Source organism: Oculina patagonica, chromosome 8, assembly GCF_052425735.1.
Source record: "Oculina patagonica isolate OP01 chromosome 8, crgOcupat, whole genome shotgun sequence".
Lineage (NCBI taxonomy): Eukaryota > Metazoa > Cnidaria > Anthozoa > Scleractinia > Oculinidae > Oculina > Oculina patagonica.
The window spans coordinates 25,476,343-25,490,128 of NC_135765.1; the positions used below are offsets into that span (position 1 = coordinate 25,476,343).

The 13,786-nt window shown below is 41.1% G+C and overlaps 1 protein-coding gene across 2 annotated transcripts; it reads left to right on the forward strand.

The window, feature by feature from the left end:
• Positions 1–326: 326 nt before the first annotated feature.
• On the forward strand, positions 327–7,966 carry LOC144662767 (uncharacterized). Of its 2 annotated transcripts, none has more exons than XM_078523664.1 (3): positions 327–774; positions 2,118–2,348; positions 3,060–3,326. In XM_078523664.1, exons 1-3 carry the CDS (start codon positions 693–695, stop codon positions 3,287–3,289), a joined length of 543 nt encoding a protein of 180 aa, XP_078379790.1. In that variant the 5' UTR covers positions 327–692; the 3' UTR covers positions 3,290–3,326. The 2 variants fall into 2 exon arrangements, with proteins under 2 accessions (XP_078379790.1, XP_078379791.1); XM_078523665.1 differs by lacking the exon at positions 3,060–3,326 and adding an exon at positions 7,701–7,966 and having other exon boundaries at positions 332–774.
• Positions 7,967–13,786: the final 5,820 nt, after the last annotated feature.

The window sequence follows — 13,786 nt, forward strand, 5'->3', positions numbered from 1 at the left end:
CAAGGTTACCCCCCAGCAGTAAATTCGCCGGTACCCATTTATACACCTGGGCAGAGAGAGGCACTGTGAGAGTAAAGTGTCTTGCCCAAGAACACAATGCAGCGCCCCGGCCAGGCCTCAAACCCGGACCGTTCGACTCGGAGTCGAGCGCGCTAACCATTAGGCCACCGCGCCTCCCACCCTATTCTATTTAGTCAATAGTCAATTTGGTAGGCCAACATTTACTTATCTTTTTAACAATTCAACCGTAAACTGACATGCAATATCAGTAAATAAGAAGTGGCTTAATTTTAAGAGGGTGAAACTTGGCAGAGTATTCATTTGTCGTTTCCGTTAAAGGTCGTTAAATTCTAAGCGCTATTTTTGTTTTGTTTTGTTTTGTTTTGTTTATCTACATAATTATGCAAACAAACTCCGATCCGTTCTCAGGCAGGCTGCGTGTCGGTATAAGCTCTTAGGCGCTTGAAATAACCGATAACAATGCCCAAATTTGGACGGCTGACAACCCGGTTTCTTTAATTTGTATATAGGATTTGAAAGCCAATCAAAATCTCCTGTATAACAAGTAATTCTCAGTTACTTATGTAGAGATTAGAAGACCAGTCTAGACATTAACAAGCTTGCCGCGGTGCCGAAAAGAAGTCAGTGCTTTGAAGACAACTCTACTTTTCGAACGAAGTTGTGATTCAAAAATGTTGTCTAATACTTTCTACGCTGCGTTCGTCTTTGTTGGGATTCTGTTTGTGGCGGACGCATATCCTGGGAAAAGGCAAGGTAAAGAGGGATTATTTTTCAGCATATATTTCCATAGGTCACTAAACCTTATTCGATCCTCCTTTCGGATTTCTTTGCTATAACTACTGATTCAACCGAACTTACGTGTAACGAAAACAGAATTTGAGGCGAATCTGCAATAAAAAAAGGGAAGAATTTCCTTAGCACGAGTAATAAGAACTGATAGGTCGAGTAGAACTCGTTTCATAATAACGGATTTCACTTGGCGCCAAAACAAAGCATAACTTTCTAATCTTTATAATGACGCCTAAACGAACAGGGCATTTTAGCCTTATTGTCGCAGATCCATGCATGGAACGGCAAGATATAACGTCAAAGAAGCCAAAAAAGAAACTCACGATAATGATTAATTTACGGACTTTTAGCGCAGATAATAAGCCTGAGATTTATAAAGCAAACAAACGCTTTTGATCTTTTACATTGCAGAAAACCGTTAACTTATTTCAATTTAACGCGGGCGATTTCGGGGGCCGCCAAAAGTCGCTGAATTAGCATAAAGCTCCCTAAATGCAACACATACAACAGGATTTTCAGCGCAATCTCTATTTCTCGAACCAAGTTTTCCTTTCCCTTTGAAGTTCATGAAATCGGGACTCTACTGTATCAGTTAGATTTACTTTATAAATTATCCTGTCTTATTCTTTTGTGCAAATGCGTGTCGATTCCTTATGTCTGAAGTACAGAATGTAGGTTTTTAAGTTGTTTCGAACTTAGTACTGACTCATCTATAACAAACTTGAAGAAACTCGCGGCATGCTTAGGCCTTAATCCAGAAGTCGAATGGGGCGTTTTGTCGAGGGAATTTTGTCTTGAGGGGTTTTGACCGGTTACCGTCGAACTTCAGCATGTTCAGTTGGTGTAATTAATTTAATTGTGTAAAACAAATTTTGCTTGGCGCCAAAATAGAACCGATTGGTTTTTGTGACCCCTCATGAACCCTCAAACTTGTGAGCGCAAATATTTACCTTTTGTTGCATGCGTAAAAGAAAGTGCTTTGTGTAATTATTTGTAAATTCGCGGGAGATTATTCAGAAATGAGACAACAAGCAGTTGGAGAAACAAAAAGTCGAAATATAAGCGCGCACCATGTTTTTTTTATCCGATTACTTTTCAATAAATATGCCCGCCACCAAAACATTTGTTTATTTTTTGGATTTTCTTTTCTCTGCCAAATGGCGACCGCGCTGTAAAGAAGGGTAGTTCTAACAGTTCCACTCCCCGCTCCGTCGTTTTGTTTTTACACGACGTAATTACCCTTGACATAAGTAACTGTATTATAATTAATTACGTTATAATTATCATAAAAATTCTTTTTCCAACAGAGTCTTGCGCTGCCAGCTACTTAAGACTTGGTTGCTTTAACGATAAACACGCAAGAGGCCTTCGTCCTATGCCAGATATGCTTTTCACTGACCGCGACTCTTCCTCGAGCAAATTCAGCGGCATACACGTTGATTGGAAGAATTGGGACACATACATGAAGGGTGTCGTGTGCCGCTGTGCCGAGAAAGCGAAGGCTGAAGGCTACATGTTTTTTGGACTGCAGTATTACGGTACGTGTGGATGAGTAAGACTTTTAAGCGCCATTTCGGTGCCGAAGAAAATAAATATAAAAAAGGATTTACGGCAAAAATAAACCGTTTTCCAAAAAAAAAAAAAAAAACTGTCTATTGGCCAAAGGCGCGAGCCGCTAACGGAAATAGGGAGATGGGGGTGGGGCAGCGGGGTGGTGTTGCATGTTACTTTCTGCATGTTAGAAACATGCAGAAAGTACCTGAGACTCCATTCTGAATAACAACTTGTTCGTAAAGGAGACAAAGAGACAAATAAAGAGATAGAATGATGATATTTTTATGTGGTCGCAAATTCTTAGAGGTCACGTGTGTCATATACTGGGTGCGAACAGGGTTCTGAGATCTCAATCATCGGTTAAATTTTCGGTGATTTCTCAGCCAACCGTTAAAATTTCAGCCCACTTCTTAGCTAACAGCAAACATTGTGGATCTCAAGATCTTAGCTATCAGTTTAAAAAAGCTTCATTTCACAGCTGGCAGTTAAAATTGTAACTAATTCTTAGCTATCATTTAAACCCCCTTTCCAGACCGATTAATTTACAATTGAAATAAAGCGCGGACCCAGAGTAAGAGAATCCACCGCATTGTAACTCTTCAATTTTGGTTTCTGCTAGTCTATCCACTTACCAACGGAACGTTAAAGACGGACGTTTCAATGTGTTATTTATTATTATTATTGTTTTATTTCAGGCGAATGCTGGGCTTCAAAAAGAATCCACTTTCAACATCGACGGCATGGGAGAGGGATGTACGTCCACGAACCACGAGCCATGCACATTTTCATCTCCTGTGTGTGTTGGCGAGAAATTAAGCCTCTTCGTGTACAATGTGCGGCAGTAAAACATCTCTCCTTAAAAAGGAGCCTAGCTGTGATTACATTAATGTCAGGGTTCCCGCGTCATAGCAACATAGCACTGTGAAGTATTTAGTAGAGAACAAAATAAATATATTTTAGGAAAGATGTTGTGTAACCATTTTCTTGAAAAAAAAAATATATATATCTGGGTGGAGTGAGTGAGGGATATATAGGGGTGCGTTGTGGTGGTTGGGGTATGGGGGGGGGGGGGGGTGAGGTAGTCGGCACGGGAGTCTAACAATTTGAACAAATCTGACAGCGGCCAAAGTAACAACGGTGAAAATCATACACACCTTTTTTTGTTTCCTTCATTCTTCCATTTTTCCTTACTCTCTCTTGCCTTTCCCATTTCTCACTCACTCACTCAGCTTTTCCGTCCCTTCTTCCTTCCTTCCTTCCTTCCTTCCTTCCTTCCTTCCTTCCTTCCTTCCTTCCTCCTCCTCCTCCTCCTCCTCCTCCTCTCTCCCCCCCCTTTCTTCCTTCCTTCCTTTTTGAAAGGCGGCCCTAATGTTTATTGTCTTTTGAATCTTTTATTTTACAATAATGGTGCCAAAGTGAAACACTGAAAAAAAGTTATACCACGAGGCCGTCCATCATGAACATTATTAAAGCTTTCGTTTTTTTTTCACTTTCCAAATCGTCTCGTTGGAACACTATAAGCATAAATGGCGTTATTCTTTCCGACGCAAACATTGGAGTTAAAGGTGCAGTCTTCAAAATAGGTGGTCAAACACTGGTCACTTAAACTATGGACATTCGCCAGAAACTCTCCTTTTACGGCCCAGCACTCACCTACAGAGCAAAACGGAGAAGCCGGTAAAGTGTATTATTTCTCAAAATATTAAGTTCCTGTAACACGTTATTGTTTTCATATTTTTGGAAATAATTTATGGGAAAATGAATAAATAAATGCGATAGTCATGCCGTATAGTAGGATACTTGAGAGATTTTGAAGGGAATGAAGCCCCGTTTACACGGGTCCGGACAAATTTTTGCACAGATCAATTTTGTTCCTGGGCCGCCTGTTTACATAGATCCGTGCAAATTCTGTTACAGATTGCAGTGGCGTTTACACGGATGGTGGTGGTTCCATTTATTTAGAGTTACATTACTTGAACTCTCTTCAAAATACATGTATGGGCATCCATATACCGTAAAATTCCGGTTATAAGCCCCCCCCCCCCCCCACTTATAAGCCCCTTAAGTTATAGGCCCATCTACCTGGAAACAAAAAGATACATCCGGTTATAAGCCCTCCCGGATATAAGCCCCCCCCCCCTCTGCCGGATGACAGTACTGAACAGGGCTAAATGTTGCTTTATTATGCGTTTTTAAGAGTTAAAAAACGTATTTCGATCAACACTCCCGTGGATCGTTTCGACACGTTTTTTCTTTTATTCCGCTTATAAGTCCTCCCGGATATAAGCCCTTCCACTTATAAGCCCACACAAAACCCCTTACGAAGTTGTATAAGCCCAGGGCTTATAACCGGAATGCTACGGTAGTCCATCAAGAAATGTACAGTTTGGGTCTTTCTGGAAATCCACCATCACATGGATTCATCTCAATTTTCACTCCAAGTGCAAAAGAATCGAATAAGAAAGTGCTACATGAGCAACTGAAAATGACGATTTTGGTCCCTTGTGTTGAAATACCACCACCTAGAATAAAACTGTTTTAACTTCAAATTTATCCAAACCGGCCAGTTTGAGACTTGAAATGTACAGTTTGGGTCTTCCTGGAAATCCGCCATCACGTGGATTCATCTTAATTTTCACTCCAAGTCCAAAAGAATCGAATAAGAAAGTGTTACATGAGCAACTGAAAATGACGATTTTGGTCCCTTTTGTTTGAAATACCACCACCTATATTAAAACTTATTTTCACTACAGATTTAGCAAAACCGGCCAGTTTCAGACTTGAAATGTACAGTTTGGGTCTTTTTGGAAATCCGCCAACACGTGGATTCATCTTAACTTTCACTCCAACTCCAAAAGAATCGAATAAAAAAAGCTACATAAGCAACTGAAAAAAACGATTTTGGCCACTTGTGTTTAAAATACCACCACATAGATTAAATCTTATTTTCACTTCAGATTTAGCAAAACCGGCCAGATTTAGACTTGAAATGTACAGTTTGGGTCTTCCTGGAAATCCGCCATCACGTGGATTCATCTTAATTTTCACTCCAAGTCCAAAAGAATCGAATAAGAAAGTGCTACATGAGAATTTGAAAATGACGATTTTGGTCCCTTTTGTTTGAAATACCACCACGTAGAATAAATCTTATTTTCACTCCAGATTAGCAAAACCGGGCAGATTGAGACTTGAAATGTACAGTTTGGGTCTTTTTGGAAATCCGCCATCACGTGGATTCATCTCAATTTTCACCCCAAGTATAAAAGAATCGAATAAGAAAGTGCTACATGAGCAACTGAAGATGAAGCGGAAGACGAGGCAAAGGATACTTTCTACGATCAGCTACAGAAAACACTGGATGCGGTTCCCAGACATGACATGCTGTTGGTAATGGGGGACTGGAACGCCAAGGTGGGAGAGATGCAGGAGGGTGAGAGCGGTACTGTTGGGAAACACGGTTTAAAATGCGAGAGAAATGACAATGGTGAGCGCTTTGTGACCTTTTGTGCATCCAACAATCTCGCTATAACATCAACCATGTTTCCCCATAAGGATGTACACAAGTACACGTGGACCTCACCAGATGGTCAACACCATAACCAAATCGACCACGTGGCAATCAGGTCCCGGTTTAAGAGGTCTGTCCAGGACACAAGGACTTATAGAGGAGCTGATGTGGGAAGTGACCACAACCTTGTCATTAGTAAGGTCAAACTCAGGTTAAACAGCACAGGAAAGAAGCAAGAGGGAACTATCAGATATGAAGAGAGCAAGCTGAGAGCACCTGAGGTGAGACAACAGTTCCAGCTTGAACTGAGGAATAGTTTACCATTCTCACTCATTAATTATGCCGCTCATTGTCCGGCGTGGATAAGATATGGGAAAAGATTGTGGCCGAGGCAATGAGCGACTGGGTAAGAAAGCAATATAGCTGTGTATTACGTCGCCGAAGGGGAGGTGGGAGGGTCGAAAATTAGTTCGGACTTCCCGGCTTGCGTATCTCTTTCGAAATGTCCCGAAACTAAGCAAAGAGATCTTTAAATACCGCGATTGTGCACATGCTGATTAGGCATTACAAAATACAACTATCTATAAACAAACAGGGTTATGTAATCCACGCACTTGTGAATTCCGCGTCATAATTATGAATGAGAATAGTTTACCATTCTCACTCATTAATTATGCCGCTCATTGTCCGGCGTAGATAAGATATGGGAAAAGATTGTGGCCTACGGCTGCTCACGCACCTTGCTGCTTCAGTATAAACGCCAAAAGATCTCCGCATTTACAGGAAATAATCCACAAAATACACCTTCTCCCCAAAACTCAGAAAACCCCTCAAACCCCAACCGGTATATCGAACCACCAGAGAGGCCCAACCCAGCTAGTGGGGTTACTTCCCTATACCATATCATAGCATGTATTTAGATCGTGGCTTATAATGAGAGTGAAGTTAAGAGTAAAGAAAACGCCAAGACCTAAGGCGGACAGAATAACACCAGTGATGTCTGCCGAGAAAGGAAAACGTAAGACAAAAACGAAAAAAGAACAACAGGGAAAAACCCCACTAGCCAAGCCGAACCAGGAATCCGTCGTAAACGGATTATAGAGTGTAAATTAGAATACCCTTCTGATCGCGACAAGGCCAGTGGAGGGGGTGGACTGACTATTTTTTTATTATTTAAAAATGACAAAATATTTAGAATTGTTAAAATTCTAGCTAGGGGAGAAGTAAAGGATAAACATAACTCCCGTATAACCCAGGTTGTAGCGTCTAAACGTGGATAAAATGCTTAACTCCATGGATAAAAACGGCCGACCGGCGAGCTTTTAATAAGTACAAACTAAACCTACAGAAATATACAATTGTCTATTTAAAGTTCCGCACTGGGATGTGTTAGGTAACAAACCTTACGTTAGCCCAACGTGTTAACACTTTAACCTAAGCTCACGTGTGTCATATATTGGGTGCGAACGGGGTTCTGAGATCTCAATCATCGGTTAAATTCTCGGTGATTTCTCAGCCAACCGTTAAAATTTCAGCCCACTTCTTAGCTAACAGCAAACATTGTGGATCTCAAGATCTTAGCTATCAGTTTAAAAAAGCTTCATTTCACAGCTGGCAGTTAAAATTGTAACTAATTCTTAGCTATCATTTAAACCCCCTTTCCAGACCGATTAATTTACAATTGAAATAAAGCGCGGACCCAGAGTAAGAGAATCCACCGCATTGTAACTCTTCAATTTTGGTTTCTGCTAGTCTATCCACTTACCAACGGAACGTTAAAGACGGACGTTTCAATGTGTTATTTATTATTATTATTGTTTTATTTCAGGCGAATGCTGGGCTTCAAAAGAATCCACTTTCAACATCGACGGCATGGGAGAGGGATGTACGTCCACGAACCACGAGCCATGCACATTTTCATCTCCTGTGTGTGTTGGCGAGAAATTAAGCCTCTTCGTGTACAATGTGCGGCAGTAAAACATCTCTCCTTAAAAAGGAGCCTAGCTGTGATTACATTAATGTCAGGGTTCCCGCGTCATAGCAACATAGCACTGTGAAGTATTTAGTAGAGAACAAAATAAATATATTTTAGGAAAGATGTTGTGTAACCATTTTCTTGAAAAAAAAAATATATATATCTGGGTGGAGTGAGTGAGGGATATATAGGGGTGCGTTGTGGTGGTTGGGGTATGGGGGGGGGGGGGGGTGAGGTAGTCGGCACGGGAGTCTAACAATTTGAACAAATCTGACAGCGGCCAAAGTAACAACGGTGAAAATCATACACACCTTTTTTTGTTTCCTTCATTCTTCCATTTTTCCTTACTCTCTCTTGCCTTTCCCATTTCTCACTCACTCACTCAGCTTTTCCGTCCCTTCTTTCTTCCTTCCTTCCTTTTTGAAAGGCGGCCCTAATGTTTATTGTCTTTTGAATCTTTTATTTTACAATAATGGTGCCAAAGTGAAACACTGAAAAAAAGTTATACCACGAGGCCGTCCATCATGAACATTATTAAAGCTTTCGTTTTTTTTTCACTTTCCAAATCGTCTCGTTGGAACACTATAAGCATAAATGGCGTTATTCTTTCCGACGCAAACATTGGAGTTAAAGGTGCAGTCTTCAAAATAGGTGGTCAAACACTGGTCACTTAAACTATGGACATTCGCCAGAAACTCTCCTTTTACGGCCCAGCACTCACCTACAGAGCAAAACGGAGAAGCCGGTAAAGTGTATTATTTCTCAAAATATTAAGTTCCTGTAACACGTTATTGTTTTCATATTTTTGGAAATAATTTATGGGAAAATGAATAAATAAATGCGATAGTCATGCCGTATAGTAGGATACTTGAGAGATTTTGAAGGGAATGAAGCCCCGTTTACACGGGTCCGGACAAATTTTTGCACAGATCAATTTTGTTCCTGGGCCGCCTGTTTACATGGATCCGTGCAAATTCTGTTACAGATTGCAGTGGCGTTTACACGGATGGTGGTGGTTCCATTTATTTAGAGTTACATTACTTGAACTCTCTTCAAAATACATGTATGGGCATCCATATACCGTAAAATTCCGGTTATAAGCCCCCCCACTTATAAGCCCCTTAAGTTATAGGCCCATCTACCTGGAAACAAAAAGATACATCCGGTTATAAGCCCTCCCGGATATAAGCCCCCCTCTGCCGGATGACAGTACTGAACAGGGCTAAATGTTGCTTTATTATGCGTTTTTAAGAGTTAAAAAACGTATTTCGATCAACACTCCCGTGGATCGTTTCGACACGTTTTTTTTTTATTCCGCTTATAAGTCCTCCCGGATATAAGCCCTTCCACTTATAAGCCCACACAAAACCCCTTACGAAGTTGTATAAGCCCAGGGCTTATAACCGGAATGCTACGGTAGTCCATCAAGAAATGTACAGTTTGGGTCTTTCTGGAAATCCACCATCACATGGATTCATCTCAATTTTCACTCCAAGTGCAAAAGAATCGAATAAGAAAGTGCTACATGAGCAACTGAAAATGACGATTTTGGTCCCTTGTGTTGAAATACCACCACCTAGAATAAAACTGTTTTAACTTCAAATTTATCCAAACCGGCCAGTTTCAGTCTTGAAATGTACAGTTTGGGTCTTCCTGGAAATCCGCCATCACGTGGATTCATCTTAATTTTCACTCCAACTCCAAAAGAATCGAATAAAAAAGTGCTGCATAAGCAACTGAAAATGACGATTTTGGCCACTTGTGTTTGAAATACCACCACCTATATTAAAACTTATTTTCACTACAGATTTAGCAAAACCGGGCAGATTGAGACTTGAAATGTACAGTTTGGGTCTTTTTGGAAATCCGCCATCACGTGGATTCATCTCAATTTTCACCCCAAGTATAAAAGAATCGAATAAGAAAGTGCTACATGAGCAACTGAAGATGAAGCGGAAGACGAGGCAAAGGATACTTTCTACGATCAGCTACAGAAAACACTGGATGCGGTTCCCAGACATGACATGCTGTTGGTAATGGGGGACTGGAACGCCAAGGTGGGAGAGATGCAGGAGGGTGAGAGCGGCACTGTTGGGAAACACGGTTTAAAATGCGAGAGAAATGACAATGGTGAGCGCTTTGTGACCTTTTGTGCATCCAACAATCCCGCTATAACATCAACCATGTTTCCCCATAAGGATGTACACAAGTACACGTGGACCTCACCAGATGGTCAACACCATAACCAAATCGACCACGTGGCAATCAGGTCCCGGTTTAAGAGGTCTGTCCAGGACACAAGGACTTATAGAGGAGCTGATGTGGGAAGTGACCACAACCTTGTCATTAGTAAGGTCAAACTCAGGTTAAACAGCACAGGAAAGAAGCAAGAGGGAACTATCAGATATGAAGAGAGCAAGCTGAGAGCACCTGAGGTGAGACAACAGTTCCAGCTTGAACTGAGGAATAGTTTACCATTCTCACTCATTAATTATGCCGCTCATTGTCCGGCGTGGATAAGATATGGGAAAAGATTGTGGCCGAGGCAATGAGCGACTGGGTAAGAAAGCAATATAGCTGTGTATTACGTCGCCGAAGGGGAGGTGGGAGGGTCGAAAATTAGTTCGGACTTCCCGGCTTGCGTATCTCTTTCGAAATGTCCCGAAACTAAGCAAAGAGATCTTTAAATACCGCGATTGTGCACATGCTGATTAGGCATTACAAAATACAACTATCTATAAACAAACAGGGTTATGTAATCCACGCACTTGTGAATTCCGCGTCATAATTATGAATGAGAATAGTTTACCATTCTCACTCATTAATTATGCCGCTCATTGTCCGGCGTGGATAAGATATGGGAAAAGATTGTGGCCTACGGCTGCTCACGCACCTTGCTGCTTCAGTATAAACGCCAAAAGATCTCCGCATTTACAGGAAATAATCCACAAAATACACCTTCTCCCCAAAACTCAGAAAACCCCTCAAACCCCAACCGGTATATCGAACCACCAGAGAGGCCCAACCCAGCTAGTGGGGTTACTTCCCTATACCATATCATAGCATGTATTTAGATCGTGGCTTATAATGAGAGTGAAGTTAAGAGTAAAGAAAACGCCAAGACCTAAGGCGGACAGAATAACACCAGTGATGTCTGCCGAGAAAGGAAAACGTAAGACAAAAACGAAAAAAGAACAACAGGGAAAAACCCCACTAGCCAAGCCGAACCAGGAATCCGTCGTAAACGGATTATAGAGTGTAAATTAGAATACCCTTCTGATCGCGACAAGGCCAGTGGAGGGGGTGGACTGACTATTTTTTTTATTATTTAAAAATGACAAAATATTTAGAATTGTTAAAATTCTAGCTAGGGGAGAAGTAAAGGATAAACATAACTCCCGTATAACCCAGGTTGTAGCGTCTAAACGTGGATAAAATGCTTAACTCCATGGATAAAAACGGCCGACCGGCGAGCTTTTAATAAGTACAAACTAAACCTACAGAAATATACAATTGTCTATTTAAAGTTCCGCACTGGGATGTGTTAGGTAACAAACCTTACGTTAGCCCAACGTGTTAACACTTTAACCTAAGCTCATTAACACTCAAACAGCAGTAAGCTCTTAAACAAAAGTCCACACAACTACTGTATTTTTCTTGACATGAAAGCTTATCAATTCCAGACCGATAAACCATAACAAAGCACCTAACACACCAACACTTAAAAGGACCGACACATGACTGTTGCCAAATATCCTCGATGCCCAATTCAAACTTTAAACAAAGACGACGCAACACGTCGTGAAACAAAATGTGCTCAACAAAGGAGCGAACATAGCTATAGCCGACACACGGCATGTTCCAATTTCTACTCGACACACGAGCGAACGTTTTAGCTACAACCAACAGACAGCATCTGCCAATCTCTGCTCGACATACGAGCGAACGTTTTAGCTATAACAGCCGACACACGGCGTCTGCCAATCTCTGCTCGACACACGAGCGACGGAACGTTTTAGCTATTACAGCCGACAAACGGCATCTGCCAATTTCTGCTCGACACACGAGCGAACGTAAGCTACTACAGCCAACACACGGCGTCTGCCAATCTCTGCTCGACACACGAGCACCGTAATAAACGGGGTCCGCTAATAAATTGCCATAAACATAATTAGATATAAAGCACACTACGCGATAAACAAACGAGATAGCAAGCGAAAAAGAAAGCATATAAATGTTTAAAGTGTCTATCCAGCCTACAGGTTTTTTGTGGTTTTCGTATCTCTATTATGCATAAACAAGTTTTCTAAAAGAAATTTTTGGATTCCGCCACTTTTTCGCTGCAAAATCGAGCTTTAAAGTTCCCGTTTCGGCCACGCCCAAAGAAGTTGTCCGGGAGTCAAGACCAGAAAGAGTCTGGGTTCCAGACCGGCTGTGACGTCAGATCAGGAACCGCGAAATCTTGCCGCCATTTGAAGTCAGCATTTCTTCTGTAATAGCGAGGAGATACTGGCGGTAGAAATATACCAGATAGATGCGTCGTTGTGGTATGCTTGAATACTCCAAACGAAGAAAAGGGTATTGCGCTGCATTTTGGGTGATATGAGAACAGAAGCAAAGGCTAGAAGGAAAAAGTAGATGGACTTCGTCAAGTTAAAACGTGCAAAGTGGAATCCGAGTGCCTCGTCTGCCGTCTGTGCTTGCTACTTTGCTCCCAGGGATATTACAAGAAGACATTCCTTTGAAAATCTTCAATGCCAACGGTCGCTGATCTAAAATGATAATTCGCATTGTTCCTGTGCCAAGATTTCACCGGAACACTTAACTTTGTCCAGTAGAAGTCGTCATCGGGTATTCATTACTCATTATTCATTTGACTGAGTGTCTGTTCTCGAACGACAAGACACGCGTCTCGCTAGACGCCTAAAAAACTACAAGTAAACGTCGCCAACTTCCCAAGAGATTTTTATTGCCTATTGTCAACCATCGTGTAGAAATAATAAGCGAGCAAGCGTCGCCAAGCAAAGATAACATGTAGCTGAAGCGACGTTCGATTTGTCGACCAGTCAAGGTAAAGCGAATTATTTCTCTCTCGAATATCGCTTGAATTTCTATTTCTGTTTCTTGTAAGTCTTGTTCATAAAGTCTTATTAAAATGTGATCTTTATAATCGAAGTCATTGCGCTCGTACGTAGCTTTTCAGGGTTTCAACTCCCATACATGTAAAGTTATAATTTTATCGATCGGTCTCTGCTAGCGCTATTGTTTGTTTAAAGTGCGTACAATGAAAAGTTTATCAAAGCTTTCAAAGCCTAAAGTAAGCATTGTCACAATGAAAAGAAAAGTTTTTTAAGTTATAAAAGTTAAAAAATCGATAGGTTAGGACTGTTTGTTAATCGTTTTTGAGACAATCAGTCGCACTTATCATAAGCGCGTGTTGTCGGCATTTCTAAACGCGTGAAAAGTCGCTTGTATTTTTATTAGGCTGTAACAAGAAGGACTAATAAAAGTAATAAACATGTTTATTAATATTAATCTTTTGCGTATCAACTAAGGGCACATTTATTTGCAACATACGCAAATCTACCGACGCGACAAGTGTCGATTTAAAACAAACAAGCATGCCACTTTCAAGTCAATGCGTTGTGTGAGTGTCAAGAGCAATTTTCGGGAATAATAGTGCTTACAGTCTATTCGTTATATTGTTTTCATTTTCGTTTCACATCTGTAATGAAAATTAAAAGGTATACAGCCTGAGAATGCAGATCGATTTCCGTCCGTCGTTGTAGGTTTCGCGAGGCGTGAAGTTTCCATTCAAAGCTTTCTGGAGTGAATTTGCGTACAAAATGCAAATTTAACGCGCGGAGTGAGTGTTTGGAAAAAGTATCAATATACTGGTATGTGTCTAATTCCACGACTCTGTTAAGCCGGTTTTGTAA

Bases quoted from the DNA above. Each gene is read 5' to 3' on its own strand.
- LOC144662767 (XM_078523664.1), top strand. From the start codon at position 693: ATGTTGTCTAATACTTTCTACGCTGCGTTCGTCTTTGTTGGGATTCTG. The intron at 775-2,117 runs GTAAAGAGGGAT...TTTTTCCAACAG, and splicing joins ATATCCTGGGAAAAGGCAAG to AGTCTTGCGCTGCCAGCTAC. The intron at 2,349-3,059 runs GTACGTGTGGAT...GTTTTATTTCAG, and splicing joins TTTTGGACTGCAGTATTACG to GCGAATGCTGGGCTTCAAAA.